At 40.2% G+C, this 20,343-nt stretch overlaps 1 protein-coding gene across 1 annotated transcript in view; it reads right to left on the bottom strand.

Annotated features, from left to right (window-relative positions):
• Positions 1 to 20,343, bottom strand: part of LOC114652860 (leukemia inhibitory factor receptor-like) — a 78,530-nt gene that overhangs the window by 34,941 nt on the left and 23,246 nt on the right. Inside the window, exons 3-5 of the mRNA XM_028803168.2 lie at positions 17,444 to 17,607; positions 9,768 to 9,924; positions 3,589 to 3,861 (exon numbers count right to left, since the gene is read on the bottom strand). Coding sequence (XP_028659001.2) covers positions 3,589 to 3,861; positions 9,768 to 9,924; positions 17,444 to 17,607 — 594 coding nt within the window. The remainder of the gene's footprint in view (positions 1 to 3,588; positions 3,862 to 9,767; positions 9,925 to 17,443; positions 17,608 to 20,343) is intronic.

Raw genomic sequence — 20,343 nt, 5'->3', positions numbered from 1 at the left:
AGATTATAACCAAACAAAAAACACTAAATAGAGAGTAAAATCTGCAAATGTATGATGGGTCAAAATTGACCCAAAAGAAATGACAATGTTCAAAATGTGTAACTGCTTTACAATTTGATATTTGGAAACTTTTTTTGCTTATTTGTAAAGGTAGGTGTTGTGAACTAGAGAGCCCAAAATCACAAAAGAGTCTCAAAATACTCAGAATGCCCACTCAAGGGGAATATTACAGTCAGACACTGGCTAGTAATAATGACAAACACAGGATATTTATAAAGTAAAAGATTTATTCTTTTTAAAACTGCTATGTAATAACATGAATCTCAGAGAAGCACGAAAATGAATTGCCAACAAAGGCAATCCAAGGCCAAAAAAGTCCCAAAAAATCCAAATCCAAAGAGTGGTCAGAAACAGAGCAACAAAGGTCAAAAATCCAATACATCACAGAAGGAAAAAGCACAGAAATAATCACAAGAAACACTTACCAACTTCCAAATGCATTTGAATGCACCACAAGGGACTGTGGATTGTCCCTGACTTTATAGGGCTGAGGGCAGTCCCTTGTAGTGATAGGCAAGTGGCCCCACCTCTTGGGGAACCACCCACAAAACACAAGGAACATAATATAGGCATAAGGAAAAAAGTAAAAAATTAACAAAAGTAACCGTCATATTAACAAAAGACTCAAAAATTAATAATAAAAAAAAAACATAAAACAAGAATTTCATTCCCAGCCAATGGAAAAAATCCTAGCTGAAATATAACAGTAGGGAATCTTCATACAAAAGTTCACATTTCTGTGCACACATTTACAATATTTTATCTATAATAATAAAAGGCAAAGCCCTCACTGACTGACTGACTCACTCACTCACTCACTGACTGACTGACTCACTCATCACTAATTGTCCAACTTCCCGTGTAGGTGGAAGGCTGAAATTTGGCAGGCTCATTCCTTACAGCTTACTTACAAAAGTTAGGCAGGTTTCATTTCAAAATTATACGCGTAATGGTCATAACTGGAACCTCTTTTTTGTCCATATACTGTAATGGAAGGCAGCAAGATGGCCGTAGGAGACTGAGTTGCGTGTCGCGTCATCACGCCTCCCACGTAATCACGTGAACTGACTGTGAACTCAGTACGTAGAAAGAAGGAGGAGCCCCAAAGAGCGCTGAAGAAAACACTCATTACACAATTGACAAGGCAGCGAAACAATAAGAAGCGAGTGAGTGACGCATACAAGCATCTTCATAAGACACGAGGTATAAAAAAGCACGGTGTAAACCGTAAGTCTAAATTAACTTTATAGAAACACTCCCGCTGCCGTTTGCAATACCATATTCGCGAGATACAAGTTTAATGAGAAGACACGAGGTATAAAAAAGCACGGTATAAACCTAACCTTAAATTAACTTTATAGAAACGCTCCCGCTGCCGTTTGCAATGGCATATTCGCGAGATACAAGTTTAATGAGAAGACACGAGGTATAAACGAGAGTTTGCATCACTTTGTAACAGAGTTAAAATTGCTGTAGCGAGAAACTTTTAACTGCCAGGTCTTAGCTAACATTAAATAAACCCGTGGACATCGCAACATCACACAAGAGAGCGGCTCACGTTAAGTGACTGAACGCAGCAGGAGTGATCACTTCCATGAATCAAACCTGTTCAAAAAACACATTACACAATTGATAAAGTAGGAAAAGAATATAAACAAAGCACGGTATAAACCGTAACTTCAAATTAAGTTTATAGAAACGCTGCCGTTTGCAATACCATATTCGCCCCTGCGAAGCGCGGTGATTTTGCTATATATATTAAACTATTTCAACCATTGTATGATCTGCTTCTCGCAACTGAAAGAGGGCACCGTAGCAGAAGTTAGCCGACTTGCTCACCAACCACAAGCGTTACCTGGTAGGTAACCACCCATACAATCAGATTGTGAATCAGACTACGAATGCCTGCAATGTAATTACCCCGATCTACATGCTGTCAAATGAACGAACCACACGCCGTAGCACAACGTTAGGGGCTTCGCCTCTACGTCCGAGGATCGATTCTAGTAAGGGAGTGCAGTGACTGTGTACTCCTAATGAGCCCACAATTACGGCGAAACACGTGTCGCATACTATGCATCTTCAAAGCACGGTGTAAACAGTAAGTTTAAATTGAGTTTATACAAACGCTCCCGCTGCCGTTTGCAATACCATATTAGATGACTTTGTAACAGAGTTAAAATTGCTGGAGCGATAAATTTTTAACTGCCGGGTCATGTCGCGTGTTCTTGGGTAGGTACACCAAAAAATGTATACATTTATGCATGTAATGGGCAAACAAAAAATGTACTATACCCGAAAGCACTACAGTAGTACTCAATGTATCTTTACTTCTTAAATGTTAATGTTTTATTGTTTAATAATTTATACGCTTCTTATATGTTATTCGGATTCTTTTATCAAAATACCAGTAACAGCGCACTGCACGATAACGTGGAGTGAATACACTTGACATGACCATTCATAGTATTTATCCTCTTTCTCTGTACGTTTACCATTCGTTTGCTCAGAGGTTGATGAGCTTGCTGCTTAATGAGCAGCTCTTGACCCTAGCGTCCCGCTGCTTCTCTTCTTTCGTCGGCATCTTTTCCCGTTAAAACTGATTTTTTTTAAAACTTAGTATGTTTTCTTTAATTTTTCAGTTAAGCTGGCACTTAAGTCTTCAATCTGCCTCAAGAATGATTAGCGGAGGTGGTAAAAAATGAAAACGTCAGCCGTACGCATCCGCCACGCACGCACTGGTGCGCGCAGCTGTGAGTTGACTCTACAATAAAATAAAATACAGAAAAAAAGAGCAATAACTTGCAGCACTGCTATTCAATTACACTTGCCTAACGCCTCTCCTAAGGGGAAATACTGTGGGATCTGGGCATCCGTCAAAGCAGCAATCACAAGCCCGATTAGAAAGCGGGAAGCTGTGATTTGTCCTCTCCCTCCCATGTAACAATCGCAGCCCGTGTTGCAACGCACTATGTATGTATATGTATATATGTGTATGTGTGTGTATATGTATGTGTATATATATATATATATATATATATATATATTTGTTCATATGTGTGGGAAAGCGAATAGTAGACGTGACGTAGTATATGTGTACCAAATTTCAAGTCAATAGGTGAAACGGTTTGCGAGCTACAGGTGATTTAAAATCCTGGACAGACAAACGAATAGCCACGGTAGCGTATTATAGAAGAACATTTTACTGTTTAATAATTTATATTTATATGCAATGTGCTTCTTATATATTACTTCATATTCTCATATGATAATGATGTTAATGTTGTTTATATTGGGATATAAACAAACGAACTACCCTAAATGCAGTGGAAAAGTCATTAAAGTTAATGGTGGGTCAAAACTGACCCAAAAGAGCTGGCAAGTAAGCATTTTTTCTTATTTTTTATTGTTTATGAATTGGGTAAAATGTAGAAGTCCTAATCAGATTAAATTTAAGGTGCCTTTTCAGACACAAAAACAGATTTGACTTAACTCTATCCAGTCATGAAATTATGCTGTGATACTCACATATTACGAAAAAACTGCTTCCTTCGTGTACTGGATCTTCTTCAGGACTAGACACAGTACATTCAATGTCAAAAGAACCATAGGGAACCATTGGAAGGTTCTTCACTGTGATGGCTTTTGCTGTGCTGCTGATGTTTATAAGTGGATATGGCCTGTTGTTAAACATGATGGCTGCAGTTGCGTTCTCTTTATGCACACAGCAAGCATTTAGAGTAGATCCTGAAGGAAGTGTTTTTTCTTTAGGAAAAATCATAACTTCCTCTGTGGTGCCTTCTTCTAAGTGAAACAAAAAATATAAAGAGTTGAGATTAATTGAGTGGATAAGTATGTCGAATGTCATCTGTTCTGTAAATTGTTACCCATATGTTCATCCATTTTTTCCTGTTTAGTTATTGCATAGATGCACAGCCTATTCACACAGTATCGTATACATGATTGGAATCAGTCCTGGAGGCGACACCAGTTAAGCCAAACTAAATTAATAAGTTTTAAGTTTTCTCATTTTCATTTATTCCCTTTAAAAACTAGCTAACTCATTTGAAGGGTGGCAATATACCAGTCTATCACAGGATAGGTTTTTAAAAATTGAATGAAAAGCCACCATCGCATATTGAATTTTAATATGATTAAAAAGAGACATTCTCTAGTTGGCTTTATATGTTAATAAAAGTTGTTGTATATGTTGTTAATAATTTTATTTTGATTCCTAGATAAACTGGTCACAAGTATGGCCTATTTTGTTTGTTGTTTAAAAAAGTACAGCTGCTTCACAGGTTGAGTGAATGGAGTTCAAATCCCTGCTTAGCTGCTATCTAGGCAGAGTGTGCACATTCTTCCCTAGTCTGAGCAAACTGTTGCTTTGCACACTCTGGGTTAGCCTGACATCTACACAATGCTGGTTAGCTTAATTGGTGAATCATAATTAACTTTCATGGTCATGCACGTCAGCATTTAAGTGATTATGTGCCATTGTTTTAGTTTCTGTTTACTTTTTATCATTTTGATTGATCAGTGGGTTAGTGAGCTGCAGTATGGTTTCATGCCAAGAAAGTGCACCACAATGTTTGCTCTGATTATGTTGATGGAGAAGTTTAGAAAAATCCAGAAATGAGTTGCATTGTATCTTTGTTACCTGGAGAAAGCATATGACAGGGTGCCTCGAGAGGAGCTGTTGTATTGTATGAGGAAGTTGGGAGTGGCAGAGAAGTACGTAAGAGTTGTACAGGATACGTATGAGGCAAGTGTGACAGTGGTGAGGTCTGTGGTAGGAGTGACAGATGCATTCAAGTATGAGGTGGGATTACATCAGGGATCGGATCTGAGCCCTTTCTTACTTGCAATGGTGATGGACAGGTTGACAGATGAGATTAGACAGGAGTCCCCGTGGACTATGATGTTTGCTGATGACATTGTGATCTGTAGCGATAGTAGGGAGCAGGTTGAGAAGACCCTGGAGAGGTGGAGATATGCTCTAGAGAGGAGAGGAATGAAGGTCAGTAGGAACAAGACAGAATACATGTGTGTAAATGAGAGGGAGGTCAGTGGAATGGTGAGGAAGCAGGGAGTAGAGCTGGCGAAGGTGGATGAGTTTAAATACTTGGGATCAACAGTACAGAGTAATGGGGATTGTGGAAGAGAGGTGAAAAAGAGAGTGCAAGAAAGACATAGCAGCACTTGAAGCTGTGCAGAGGAGAGCAACCAAGTGCATCCCAGGACTTAAGGACATGTCTACTCTGACAGACTCAGAGAATTAAACCGCTTTGGTCTCAAGCAGAGGAGTCTACATGGGGACCTAATCCATGTCTTTAAAATTCTCACTGATGCAGAAGATCCAGCTGAGTTCTTTCAAATTAATGGTGAACCACATATTCAAGGACATCAGTAGAAATTAAGGGAAAGTGAATTAAAGACTGAAACCACAAACTTTACACAAAAAGTTAAGGACATCCGAAACAGACTATCAAGACAAGTTGTTGAAACAGAAACCTTAGCAACCTTAAGAAGTGTCTGGATTGTTATATTTCTAATGTTCTTATGTTGTCATGGCAGTTGGGCTATCCACACATTTAACCCCATTTTGCATAGCACCTCCACTTATGCTTCTACAATTGCCTGGGAAGTGATCACACAAAGCAAAATACAAATTTGGGAGATTGTCAAGAGTAATCTTGACGGGCAGTGGTCATTACACTTAAGGCAGGACAACAATTACGTAAAGTATGGGAACAAACAGATAAGTAAACAACCACACTTATGGTGCCTAGCTCTGTCTTGCCAACAGGTTCTGTCTTCAGTTGAAAGTGTAGACATGTGGCTTGGCCTTAAATAACTCAGGCATTGTGACATCACAACCCATTTGGTGCGGGTGAATGACATTAAAAAGATAATGCATTTGTAGCAACAGAACTCTGAAGTTGTACCAGTGATGACGTCACTGGCGAGATCCATCAAAAACAATAAAAAGGAGGAGAAATAAAAATAATGGCACAAAATGACTTAAGTGTTGACAATCTGAATGAGTGTGCTCTGTGGTAGGTTGATACTATGTCTGGTCTTGGTTTCTGCTTGCACTAGATGTTGCCAGGATAGGCTTCGGCCAACTGAATTTGGATTAAGAGTTAGAGTGTACTCACACTGGCAATTTGTCCCGTGCCCGAGCATGTTTGTCTGCATGTTACCCCACAAAGTCTAGTTCATTTGACTAGTGTGATCACTCCGTGCTGCGCCAAGCGTACCATGCCTTGGCCCGCTTGCAAGAGGTGGGCCCGAGCACAGTTCAATAGCATTCGAGAACAGTGTGTGATTGCTAAATGTGCCTGAGCACGGAAAACAGACATGACGTCAATGATGCAACAAGTCAGATAGTGCAATTCTCATTTCTTTCAATATCTTTTGAGTTAGAAACAGGCTTTTATTCTCACCTTACAAGTGAACGTGATTTGCAGTTGGTAAGAAAAGCTGCAAATTCCTGCCTTAACATCATTTGCCACTATAAAAATCTTCTCGGACGTGCAGCATGATTAACAGCAAAATGCTGTGCTGCATACTCAATAAATCTGTAAGAGGGCAGAGCGTTATCCTACCCTACACGACTCCAAAAGAACCACAAAATAATTTAAATAATTTTGAAATGCATGCTGTTACTCCATGTTCGGATCTTGTTTCGGCTTTACACAAAGTCGCATGGTCATGACGAAAGCGTACCCGGGCCCAGAACTTTAACTACAGTGTGAGTGCAGGCCAGTGAGGGGATTAGGGATGGGTGGCAATCATGCTTGGGTACGGTACAGAACAAACGTGCCTGGTGTGAGTACACCCTTAAAGAAAAGCTATAACCAGTTAGTGTCTTAGTACCACTTGAAAGATTCAGCCTAGTAGAGAGCAGAAGGGAACCTCATCATGCCAATTATGGGCTCTGCCTTTATTATAGTGGAAATGCTTTCGCTGGGTTTCCTCACCCTTTAAATATTAGAACAACATAAGTAACTAGGGGTGGAATTTCTACAAGGGTGAACCCATGGGTTGTGCAAGGCATTGTGAAGCCCAGTTGACTTTTTATGACCAGTTAGTGTTTTAGTGTCATTTGACATGGTCAGTCCAGTTCACAACAGTAGGGAAACTCACGATGCCATGTATTATAATGGAAAAGTCACCTTCAGGGAAACCATGGGCTGAATTGTGCTGGAGTACCAGGGATCTAGAAGGGTGTCCCCATTTGTTCTAGAGGGCATTCCTAACCTAATGAGGATTGAATCTACTTCTGCTCACTTTAGCAAGCTTCCAGTTGGAACTAAGAGCTCAGATGGTAGGTGAAGACAGACCAGAGGTGGCAAAATGTGTTGTAGTTTATAGTAGGTCGTGGGGGAATGGGTTAGGTATCCTGCATAGTAGTTTAGGAACTTTTGGTCCTAGTTTGCACCATTTACCAAACACTGCCTGGCTAGTTGACATATTAATCTGCATGCTTTTTCTTTATTTATGAGTTTTAGGACAATGAAATAAATTTTTCAAGAAGGATGAAATGAAACATTTAGTCATAAGTACAGTAAGCAGAGGCCAGAAACAGGTAGTCAAATACCTCCTGTAGCCCTCATTTGTTGGTAAAGAGTCCTGTCTTCAATTCAAAAAGAGGCTTCAGTTTCCTGTTTAGGAGGTGTATATATTTAATATTGTTTATGAAAAAGCATGTGTTCTGTATGTTTTGAGCATATGACTGAATGACTGACATGTGGATTATGCAACATGAGTAATGTGAATTTTTTTTCTTTTTCTTTCTATGCACATTTTATACATCATTTGCAGTAGTACAACACTGGTCACTATTAGCTTCTTATATAGCATGTGGTTTTTTTATCTTTCCATTAAAGATGTGTGTGGTCAAGCAAGGGAACTCACAAGTCTAAAATGAATGTTAGGGTGCTGACCGGGTTGCCACTTTTAATAACGGTGCTGGCAAAGCAAATCAAGCAACCCCACAATAGCACAAAAAAGAACAGCTGTTCAGCTGTAGGACCTCCAAAAAATAGCTAGGTAGCTCTGAAGAGCAGTCAGTACCTAGGTGGGAGCTCCATCTGGCAGTTTGCTTTTTCCCAAACGAGATGCCACCTTGATCTTACAGTTTTTGGACCAGAAGGGGTGGAGTCAGTTTCCCTCAATGGGCATCTTCTTGTAGAGACAGTACCGTGAGTCCTCTCATGCCCTGGCATAGTAGTGCTTACCTATGATGACCCCGAAAGATGACCCTCAGACACACATGTGTGACACGTGAGATTAAACATTTTTCCTTGCTATGACTAAAAACTACATGGGGTAAATAACAAAAACATAATTTTTAAGTGGAGTATTCCTTTAAAGGGCAAAGCTGTTGTCACCATCTTAACATGACGTAATGAGAATAGCAAGCTAATAAAAGAGCTATTATACAAGCAAATGTCGCTGAATTTGCTACAATATATTTTATCCTAAGGGACATAAAAATGCCAAAATATTCATGTGGTATACTATATAGTCCTCTCTCTCTCATGTGGCGCATTGGCACACTCAGTGCTCATAATGGGTTACATCCTGACAGAAATGATGAATGGCAGATTGGCAAATAGAATTTTATCTGCTGAAGCTGCTTACCCAGTTTATTCTTATAAGTTATTGCACAAAAAATGTCTCCTGCTCATCTTTCAAATCTCTTCCACTGTTTTTCCTCCCCCACTGCCCTTTCATTCACCCCATCAGTGACACATCACCCAACTAAATTCCTGACTTCATGATACGCATACAGGGAGCTGCCTTTACACATTCTTCTGGAGTTTACTTTAGGCCAAGTCTGACATCCCTTCTACTGTCGGGGGTCTCGTGCTGCAATGTGACGGAGCCCTCTGGTGGATCCTGGGGTCAATACCCATTAAAGGCAGGTTAGAACTCAGAGGTTCAGAGTCTGTAAGACAACCAATGGCCTGCCTTCTTTTCCATTTTGCCTTTGTGCCCACCTCCCCAAAGCTTCTATATCTCAGTGACATTGTCAGGCACCTTTATCATGATTTGCTGTTCTGTGTAAATCTTGTAGATTTCCTACCAGAGGAGCCAATTCCCCATTTACCTTTCTGGAAAGCAGCCATAACATGTACTTCTGGACCACCAAGTCCACTGATAGACGAATCCTAAGTGGATCCTGTTTGTCCACTGCTGGTCACAGAGTCTCTGTAATTGCCAAAGTGAGTTTCTCTTGTTTTCTTCATCCTCTTTCTTGTCCTGTACTGGACACAAGCTGTGTATTCATTTTTGAGCTTGTTTACTCAAGATAAGGGTGATGGGGGCTGGAGCCTGGCCTGACCACTTTAGCAACAAGAAAGGAAACAGCCTTAGACTGAGTTCTAGTTCATTATGGTGCTTGCATGTACAGCCACATTCAGTCATATACATCAATTTAGAATCTCCAGATACCCTAACATGCATGTCTTTGGGGTGTCTGGGTAAGAGCAGAGTGCCCAAAGTAGATCTTCTTACCCTTGCATGGCAAGACAATAAATGGATGGATGGCTGCATGGTTGGATTTTTATATTGGTATATTTGTTAATGAATGATTTTGCTTTAAACTACTTTGCTTGTTTTTAGTTATGATTATACACGGATGAGCTAAGCTCACTGAAGTGGTTGTACTTTTCAATTGCAGAAGTATATTTTACCTGAAACAGGCTCCAAGTCAACCCACTCACTCCAAGTGCTGGACTTATCCTCCATTGTTCGGATTCGTACAGAATACACTGTACATTCCAATGGAAAATCTGACTGCCAAGACCATGAAAAGTGCATGTCTTTGAAAAATGTTGTGTTGAAGTAATCCTGTAAAAACAGCAAGGACAAATGTTACCTAAAACCATCCCCGAGAACTCTTAATTCAATCCATCTACCCGTTTTTAAACTGAAAGAATCAATTTCAAGGTCATGGGGAACCAGCATCTGCCCTGGCAGCATTGGGTGCAATGCTGTAACTAACTGCGTGAAACATCACTCCATCTCAGGGCACATTCATGTACATACCCACACACACTCATAGTAGACCATTTTAGGATAATAAATGAGCGTGTATTGCATTTAATTAACATGTACAAAGAAACTGTACCCATGGAAAATGTTCACAATTTATATGGACGGTGACCAGACTGGGAATAGAGCCTGTTTCTCTATGTTTTGAAAAACTTTTTAGATTGTATCTACTCTCGTATCATTTAATAATTTTTGAATGTTACTTTTCTAATTGTTTTTAAATTTTACTAATGTTGTATCAACATCATTGTGGCACTGTCTTGTGTTTTATTTTTCATGGCCATGGCATGGTTGTTACCAGTGACATACAGTACATGAGAGGCTTAAGATGCTATTTAAGATGGTGGTATACTGAATTTGTTAACCATGATTTGGATAAAAAGCAAAGATAAAAGGCAATTTTAAAATTGCGACATAACCGCAATGGACAGAAGTTGATGCAATACAACACATTCACAATGGCTTCTGAGTAGTTTGAACATGAACAGCACAGCATTGAAGTCAACGTCAAATAAACATGGAGGCTCTGCTTCAGTATTGCACCATTGATGAATCATGTGGTTTAGCAAGAATTCTTTGGGCAGAGGGAGTGAAACCTGTTGAAATTCACCAAAACAAGTGAAAACAGTATGACTCCACGAAAAGATTATGAAAGGGTAGAGAGGTTTAAAGTAGGAAGAACAAGTGTAACCGATGAAGCTCAATCTGGTCGAACATCAACATCGTGCACACAAGCTAACATGGCAAATTCCTTCATCAGAGAAGAATGACAGATCATGTTGTTTGTTGTTGCTCCACATTTGGATATCAGCTATATATTATACATGCCATAGTGCATGATGACTTGGGGTACCGTAAAGCTTGCACAAAATGGGTACCCAAACAGTTTACTGATCTGTGCAAGCAACAATGCATGGAGGTTCCAACCCAATTCTTGATCAGAGTGTTTAAAAGTGGATTGTCACTGGAAATGAGACATGGGTCTATCACTAAGATCCCTGAAGCAAGAGACAAGGCATACAATGCAAAGTCCCATCCACTCTAGTAAAGAAGAAATTCAGACGACTGGCCCAAGAAAATAATGATGTCCGTCTTTTGGTGCATCTTCAGGAACATGGACAATCAGTGACCAATGAAATGAAACCTGAAACCTGCATTTCACAGCAAAAGAAAAGGCATGCCGTTCCATGACTATGCACATCCCCATTCAACAGACACAGCGGTGGAGGCATTGCAACAGCTAAGGTTTCAACGTTTTCCACATTCACCTTATAGCCCTTATCTAGGATCATGTGAGTATCACATCTTCCAGATTCTGAGGTGGCTGAAAAGCTTCTTCTCCCAAGAAATGAACAAATTAGTGGAATGATGCAAAAAGTGTATCAACCTGCAGGAAGACTATGTGGAGATGTAATAGAACTGTTATGTTCATCTGTTCACAGTTGCCAGTATTAAAGGGTGAATTGCATTTACTTTTTGATTTATCCTTGTACATATATAATATATAGTAATAGAGGAAATGGCATCCCAGCTGAGGTGGACCCTGTTTCCTTGCCTGGCTTGGTGACCTGTATGTTGGATGGTCTGGAGGAAAGGCAGTGTGTTTCCTGTTTAAGCCAGAAAGCCAACATATTAATAAAGTATCTATCTATCTATCTATCTATCTATCTATCTATCTATCTATCTATCTATCTATCTATCTATCTATCTATCTATCTATCTATCTATCTATCTATCTATCTATCTATCTATCTATCTATCTATCTATCTATCTATCTATCTATCTATCTATCTATCTATCTATCTATCTATTAGGAGAAACAGATGTACTGACATCCTGGCAATGGTGCACAGAAGATTATTACTTGATCAGGAGGCCAGCGTAATGGATGCACTGTGTAATGGATGGAGCATCCCAACTGGGTTGGTTGGCTTTCCATTTCCTGGGCAGGAAGCCAAAACAAGTGGACAGCAGTGGAAGACTGTGTCCTATCTGCATGTCATTCCTCAGTACACTGAGTGACAGCATCACTCTTAGTGAGCCTCATTTGTACACCCATAGGGAAGCATGGGAACTGTGATTCCATAGGGCCCCTTTGGGGTTTCTTGGGTGCCATTAGGAGAGCAGTTGGAAGGAGGATCTTTCGTCCCCTGTCCCAACCCAGAAATACTTCCTGGAGACATTGGTTTGGCACTAAATCTACTCCTGGGTCAGGTTTAAAATGGAGCCCTCCTTATCAACCAGGGAGTCAGAGTCAAGAGAAGGTGGACAATTCTTGCCTCGGAGGAGTGGAGGAACGAATGAAAGCACTACAATGGCCGCTATATATATATACATACATATATATATATATATATATATATATATATATATATATATATATATATATATATATATATATATATATACTGTGGTCAACAGTCGGGTCCCATGCCCAGCCGCTGCTTATGTTCCAGGGGAGCAGCCATAGATAGCTCAGTACTTCCCCCAGGATGCTTGGTGGCAGCCTCCCTGGCCGACAGTGATTCCCAAACCTCCTGCAGGGCTCCATGGGAGATGGAGTCCTCCACAGCCTGGTTGGGGACTGGGGTGGCCGCTAGGGGGGGCTGTCTGGTTTCAACAGCCTGGCTGGATGAATCTTCAGCCCACCCAGAAGTGCAATTAGGACCAGGTGGTCAAGCACCTGGAACGCTTCTGGGTGGGTTTTAAAAAGGGCCAGCCACCACCACTCAAGGAGCCATGGTCGGGAAGAGGAGGACTACGCTTGCGGAGGAGTGGTGGTAAAAGAGAGAAACTGTTGGTGTGTTATAAGAGTGCTTATGGACTGTGTATTGCCTGTGGGTCACGGGGAAGACATGCGCCCATGGGTGAAGAAAATAAAAGTCTTTGTTGGTTTTATGCGTGCCTCTGTGTCTATCTGTGTCGGGTCAGGCGCTTATATAGCGCCTTGTTACAATATATATATATATATACATATATATATGTATATGTATATATATACATATATGGTTTCTATATATATATACAGTGGAACCTCGGTTTACGAACGTCTTGGTACACGTACAAATCGGTTTACGTCCAAAAAGTTCGCCAAACTTTTGCCTAGGTTCACGACCACACACTCGGTATACGAACAAGCCAGGTTCCTTTTTTGGTTTGTACATGTTCAGTCTCTCCCTGTGCATTTCCTGTGCAGCGAGCAAGAGAGAGAGCGAGAGAGCGCGACACACACACACACACACAGAGGCAGCGCGAGAGAGAGGCAGATGCACACACACACACACAGGAGCGTGCAAGAGAGACGCGCACGCACACAGGAGCACGCTAGAGAGACACACACAAACAGGCACTCCAGGGTCGCAAAAGAGAGACACACGCACACACACACAGGCGCGTGAGAGAGAGAGAGTGAGAGAGCGAACGAGAGAGGGAGGGACACATAAGGTAGAGAAGGCTTGTTTTTGTTTTCAGTTCTGTTTACAGTGATGGGTTCACAGCGTGCATTATTGCAATGTTACTTTTCTTGGTGGTTTATTAAATTACGGATTTTTCAAATGTTCATTTTTTTCCCCTGTGCTTAAAACTCATTAAAAAAAAAGTGTTTTTAGCGAGCGGTTCCTAGCACTATAGCGCGAACTATTGCAGTGTTAGTGTTCTATGTTGTTCAAGGTTTTCTCAGTGTTATTCAATGTTTTTTATACTTAGTTTACTATTACGCTGTGCATTCTGTGGTATAATTAACTATATTTGTGCTTAAAAATTTAAAAATATATATATTTACATACAGTTCGTACGGTCTGGAACGGATTAATTGTATTTACATACAATCCTATGGGGGAAATTGCTTCGGTTCACGACCAAATCGGTTTACGACCAGAGTTTTGGAACGAATTATGGTCATGAACTGAGGTTCCACTGTATATGGTTTCTTGAGAAATTACTAAGACCTTTCTTTGCCATTTTTCATAAAGATGACAAAGAAGGTAATGGTGGCCTCTATAGGCTTTACACCATCTTTTCATTTATTTCTGCTGAAACTCTGTCATCAAAATGGGCTAAAATAGACACTTCCACTTACTACAGGAATTCCACCCTAGTACTAGTTCATTGTTTTTAGTCAGTTAAGAACTCAGAGTAAGAGCATGTACGTAATAACAATACAAATAAAATGTTCAGAATGGGGCAACCTCTAAATGTGTCACAGTGAAGCCAAAATTTGACAGGTAAATAAGCCATCCCTAATTGACAAAAATAAGAATTAATCCATGTGGAGAAATGATTCTATAAACTTCAAATATTTGATTGAATTGTGGACTATCCTAATATATATATAATATATTAGCCATGATACTGGAATAATTAAAAACATTTGCTATCTCTTGTTCTATGTGTACCTTCGGCACCTTTCTTCAGTATTCATGTGTCTGTGAACGTCTCTTCTTCATCATTCCCTTTCTCAAGCGTATTCCTGTAAAGCCTGCTTCTCAGACTCTGTCATTATTTTCTTACCTCCTATCCTGTTTTATACCTGCTGTCTCTGACAGTAACACTCTCAGCATTCCTTGTACGCCTTTACTTCTCTTTGTATGTCTCACATACACATTTCCTCTTTTGATCACATCACCAAAGCCAAACTGACCAATCAGATTGCTCAGAGGGAGTGGACACACTGACAGACACGTATTCTTTTATTAAGGTGCATGTATGTACAGTATGTATTTTAATTAGGGCATTTTTGTAAAGCTGTTCTCTTATTCTAAAAAGAGAATGGTGAAATAAGATGAAGAGGCACAATATATTTGCAAGTAAGAAGGTCACATGGTTATTCACTTCTGTGTCTGCTTAACAACAACTTTTTATTTTTTTACTGTATTTAGACAACAACTAATAAATCAGTTCAGAAAAGGATGAATGTCACAGCATTTCATTACAGATTTTAAAAAGCAGAACTTACTCAACTGACGTGAAAGGTACTGTTGCACTCCCAAGTTACATTTCAAACACATAAAACAACCGGCTTTCTGTCCAATTTTGAACAAATGTTGCTCAATGTAGAGATGCAGGGAAGTGAGGCTCATTCTAGAAGCATAGGAGGCAAAGCAGGAACTGCCCTGAGAGGGGCGCCAGTCCACCCTAGGACGTGCCTATTCACTCTGAGTCAGGGTTAGAGTACTCAATAAGGAAAATGTAAATGTGTTTGGAAGGAAAATGAGAATAACTAGAGAAACAACATACATTGTTGAGACTTGAACCTACAGTAGGATTATGGTAATGGCAGGTAGCACTGCTAAATGTTGTCCTACTATGTATGTCTGACCCTTGGTCAAGACATATTTACTGTAAGTACTAATACAATTTTTTATTGGTTCTTCATAACTCTGTGAAGATTAGATAATTGATCAGATGGATTATTAGTTAGAGTGGTGACAAGACACAGCCTTGATGGAGTCTGACACCCACAGTGAACAAATCCAATTCAACGGCAAGTATTCAGACACAGGTCTGACTTTGTTCATATAGTGAATAAATAGCACACAGAGCGGCCCTGTCACCCCACATATATCTGCAGCACCCGCCACAACATATCCTGAGGGACACTGTTATATGGTTTTTCCACATCTACAAACATGTAGATTGGATATTCATATTCTTTGGTGCAATTGATGTGGGGGTTGGGTTGCTGGGGACTGGTGCATGGGAGAAGAGCTTGTCTACTGTTCCACGGCCAAGATGGAATCCACATTGTTCCTCCTGTATCTTTGACTAAGCCATTGGATGGATTATTTCCTCCAGTGCTATTTCATATGCCTTGATTGGCAGGCTGAGGTGTGGGATCCCTCTGTAGTTGGAACACACCCTTTGGCCTGAAGTCATGTTTCTTTCTTGGAAAAGAGTAGATTGCTCTCACCAGGTGAGTGGGGGAACAACTGCCTTTACTGGTGGAGTTCAAGTATCTCAGAATTGTGTTTATAAGTGGATTGGAGTGGTAGCAGCTGTTTTACAGGCCCTGTACCAGTCCATCGGGGGTTTATTGGGGTGAAGCTTGAGCTAAAGACAAAGCTCTTGGGTTACCAGTCAGTTTGCCAAAGCTTACAGTGGATTTCAGTAGAGACAATGAGAAGCAAAGAACCTCTGTGCATTAATGGTACTGTAGTGCAGTGGGTTGAGGGTTTCAAATACTTGAGAATCAATATCAGGAGTGGTTGAGCATGGTCCACACACACTGATATGCTAGTGAGAAAGTCAAGGCAGCCCTTTTATCATCTCAGACAAATGAAGAATTCCAGAGTATTAAAATGAGTCCTGAAGTCCTTCTACCATGCATTCTGGCAGAATGCATCACTGCCAGGTGTGGAAATGGCTCAAAAAAGGACCGCAGAGCACCACAGAGATTTGTGCACTCAGCGAAGCACCTTATGGGAATATCATAACCATCCCAAAAGGAGCTACATGCAAAGGTGCATTACCAAGGTAGCCATCATGAAGGACTCCTCTCACCCTTTCTACAGCCAGCTGAAATGGTTAAGATCTGGCAAGTGCCTGAGAAAGAGTTTCATATGCCAGGCAATAAAAATAACAAACAACAACAGAAATTCCTCAAAATTGTGAAAATAATTTATTTATTTTTAACTATTTTTATTATTTAATAATTATTTAACAATTTTAATACTTCTAATGTGTATATATGTTATACAGTTACAGTAATAGTTATTTTTAATGTATATTTTAAAATTGTTATTGAACAATACAGGTTGCTCACTGAGCTACATTTCACTGTATACCCCTGAGTGTGTATAAGCCACAAATACAATCTAAATCTAAGTCTATATCCCTGTCCTCCCCTGTAGTCATGAGCTGTAATGAGATTGTGAGTACAGGCAGCAGAAATAAGTTTTCTTTGCAGGGTGGCTGGGCTGACACTCCGTGATAGGATGAGAAGCTCAGCGATTTAGAGGAGAGTCCCTGATCCTCCATATCAAGAAGAACCTGTTGAGGTGATTTAGGCACGCTCCCCTGACAGCTCCCCCTAGAGGTGCTCCAGGCTCATCCCACTTGGTGGAGACCCTGCGGTAGACCCAGGAAATGCTGGAGGAATTATATCTCTCATCTGGCTGGGGAATGTCTGGGAATTCCCCAGAGCGACCTAGAATCTGTAGGCTGGGGACAGGGAAGTCTGGACTGACCTATTTAGACCTCACCAGGATGGGAGGATGGGAAGATGAGATTATTGTTTTTTGAATGAATCGAGACAATGTTGACTATCAGGTTAATTCACTGTTACAGAATGAGAGATCTTTAAGAAGATTTACATACCGTGAAAATAATTTTCTTTTCTTTTGTCCATCCAACTTGAATCTGAAAAGTAATTTCCTTTCCTGCTGCATTTGTCTCACCTTTCAGCTGCCATCTCACATTTAGTGTTTGTGATGAAATGTCACTCGAAAGAGTTATATTTTGAAGAGTTAAAGTTTTTGCAGCTATAAAAGAAAATGGCATGTGTTAATAGTGTAATTATCCTTGAGAGTAAATCAGACAATGACATGCAGGTGAAGTACCTGGCACCAATGCAGCTAGTCCGAATCTTCTATTGATATATTTTCACCTGCACTACCATACCTGACATATAAAAAATGAATTATCACTTAATGAGGTACTAAGATATAAAACACTATATTATGCCAGATATTTAATTTTAGTGATAATTTCTCATTCATTTTTAGTAACATGCTGAAGTTTAAAAGAATTATATGGATTGCACAACGTTTAACAATGCACATTCTTGCAGAAGGCTCTTCAGCTAAAGTTCAGACTATAATTGAAATTCATCTCAATCCGTCAATCTAATGACTTTGCTATGGAAATCGTGAATCATTGAACATGTGGGTCTTTTCAGAAATTGACCATTGCTATCTGATTTTGAAGGACATGCAGTAATTTCCGATATTTGGACATCAACAATCTTTATTCCAAGCTTTTTGTTATGATTTTGTAATTCATAATTTGTACATTATTTGGTGCTCCCCATATGAATGTTATTTTAGAATGAATCTATTACAAGTTTTTTTTTGTTAATGCAGTAAGAACACTGGGACATACAGTGTAAATTAGCCTTATCATTTAAAAATATTTCTTCATTGAATGAATAAAAGAAACATGGGATGTTACTGGATAGTTTAGTAGATAGCAGGACTTTGGAGACCTGAAATCTTGCCTTAATGGATTTTACAAAGAGTTTGTGGTTGATGAGCTATTTTGGGCTGAATGTCCAGTTCTTAGCAAGAGTTTAGTCATATTCTTATGCTGTTCTTAAATTATACTTGGACAGGTGAAACCAGATTTTCACTTATTATATCACATAAGTACAGAGTAATGGGGATTGTGGTAGAGAGGTGATAAAGAGAGTGCAGGCAGGGTGGAATGGGTGGAGAAGAGTGTTAGGAGTAATTTGTGACAGAAGGGTATCAGCAAGAATGAAAGGGAAGGTCTACAGGACGGTAGTGAGACCAGTTTTGTTATATGGATTGGAGACGGTGGCACTGACCAGAAAGCAGGAGACAGAGCTGGAGGTAGAGTTAAAGATGCTAAGATTTGCATTGGGTGTGATGAGGATGGACAGGATTAGAAATGAGTACATTAGAGGGTCAGTTCAGGTTGGGTGGTTGGGAGACAAAGTCAGAGAGGTGAGATTGTGTTGGTTATGACGTTTGCAGAGGAGAGATGCTGGGTATATTGGGAGAAGGATGTTAAGGATAGAGTTGCCAGGCAAGAGGAAAAGAGGAAGGCCTAAGTTAAGGTTTATGGATGTGGTGAGAGAGGACATGCAGGTGATGGGTATAACAGAGCAAGATGCAGGGGACAGAAAGATATGGAAGAAGATGATCCGCTGTGGCAACCCCTAACGGGAGCAGCCGAAAGAAGAAGACATCACATAAGCTTATTCTTTTTCAACTGTTTTGTTTTCTATTACATGGAACACTTCTTCTAATCTTTATGGAGAATTTTGTATTAACTCGGATAGAGACAATCTTATGTTGTAATGGAAATGACCAGAGGAGTTGTGACATAATCAAAACAATCGAGCCATCATTGTTACCAAAAAGTCAAACCAATCTGTCATCAAGATCAGAATATTAACAAAAATCAAGCCTTATACTAAAAAATTAGTTCAACTAACCTGGCTGGAAAACCAAAAAGAATTGCACACCAGCACTAAAGTTGTTATTATTAATTTCAAATTATCCTGAAATGCTTGTGCCAACCTTTACACAGTTGCACTGGTGATGTCACACATCATGGATTTCTGAGTCGTTCTGGGTATGATCACCATGGTGACTATTGGTGCAGGTGTTTTAAAATGATGGCGCCCAAAATTCAAACAAAATGGCATCACAGAATAAATAATAAAATAATTCAATTACCGACACAAGATAATGGCAATTTTAGAATCCCCAAACTACATGCATGTATTTTTAGAAAATAACATAGGAAATGAACAAAAAATTGAAGAAAATGCTAATCGTAAAAATTTTAGGGTTACTGTAGAGTAATATATTGTTTTATGTGTTATATGGTATATGTATAGCTTAGACATAACTGCATGTAACTGTAAATCGAAAAGCTTGACAGTTATGAAAAGAAAGAGATGCATTATGGTTAATTTTTAATTTTGTAGAGTTCTGAAGAATCTCAATTTACCGGTTGATCTATGTTCCTACCCTCACCTATGGTCATGAGCTATGGGTAGTGACCGAAAGAACGAGATCGCGAATACAAGCGGCTGAAATAAGTTTCCTCTGCAGGGTGTCTGGGCTCTCCCTTAAAGACAGGGTGAGAAGCTCAGTCATCCGGGAGGGGCTCAGAGTAGAGCCGCTGCTCCTCCACATCGAGAGGAGTCAGATGAGGTGGCTCGGGCATCTGATTAGGATGCCTCCTGGACGCCTCCCTGGTGAGGTGTTCCGGGCACGTCCAACCGGGAGGAGGCCCCGGGGAAGACCCAGGACACGCTGGAGGGACTATGCCTCCCGGCTGGCCTGGGAACGCCTCGGGATTCTCCCGGAAGAGCTAGAAGAAGTGGCCAGGGAGAGGGAAGTCTGGGCATCTCTGCTCAAGCTGCTACCCCCGCGACCCGACCTCGGATAAGCGGAAGAGAATGGATGGATGAGTTCTGAAGAGTTTTGGCTTTTGTCCATTTGCATGGACAGTCTGTAATTGCC

This window comes from Erpetoichthys calabaricus, chromosome 5 (assembly GCF_900747795.2).
Source record: "Erpetoichthys calabaricus chromosome 5, fErpCal1.3, whole genome shotgun sequence".
NCBI classification, from domain to species: Eukaryota; Metazoa; Chordata; class Cladistia; order Polypteriformes; family Polypteridae; genus Erpetoichthys; species Erpetoichthys calabaricus.
The sequence above is the reverse complement of the archived record's forward strand: the minus strand, read 5'-3'. Positions and strand labels throughout refer to the sequence as shown.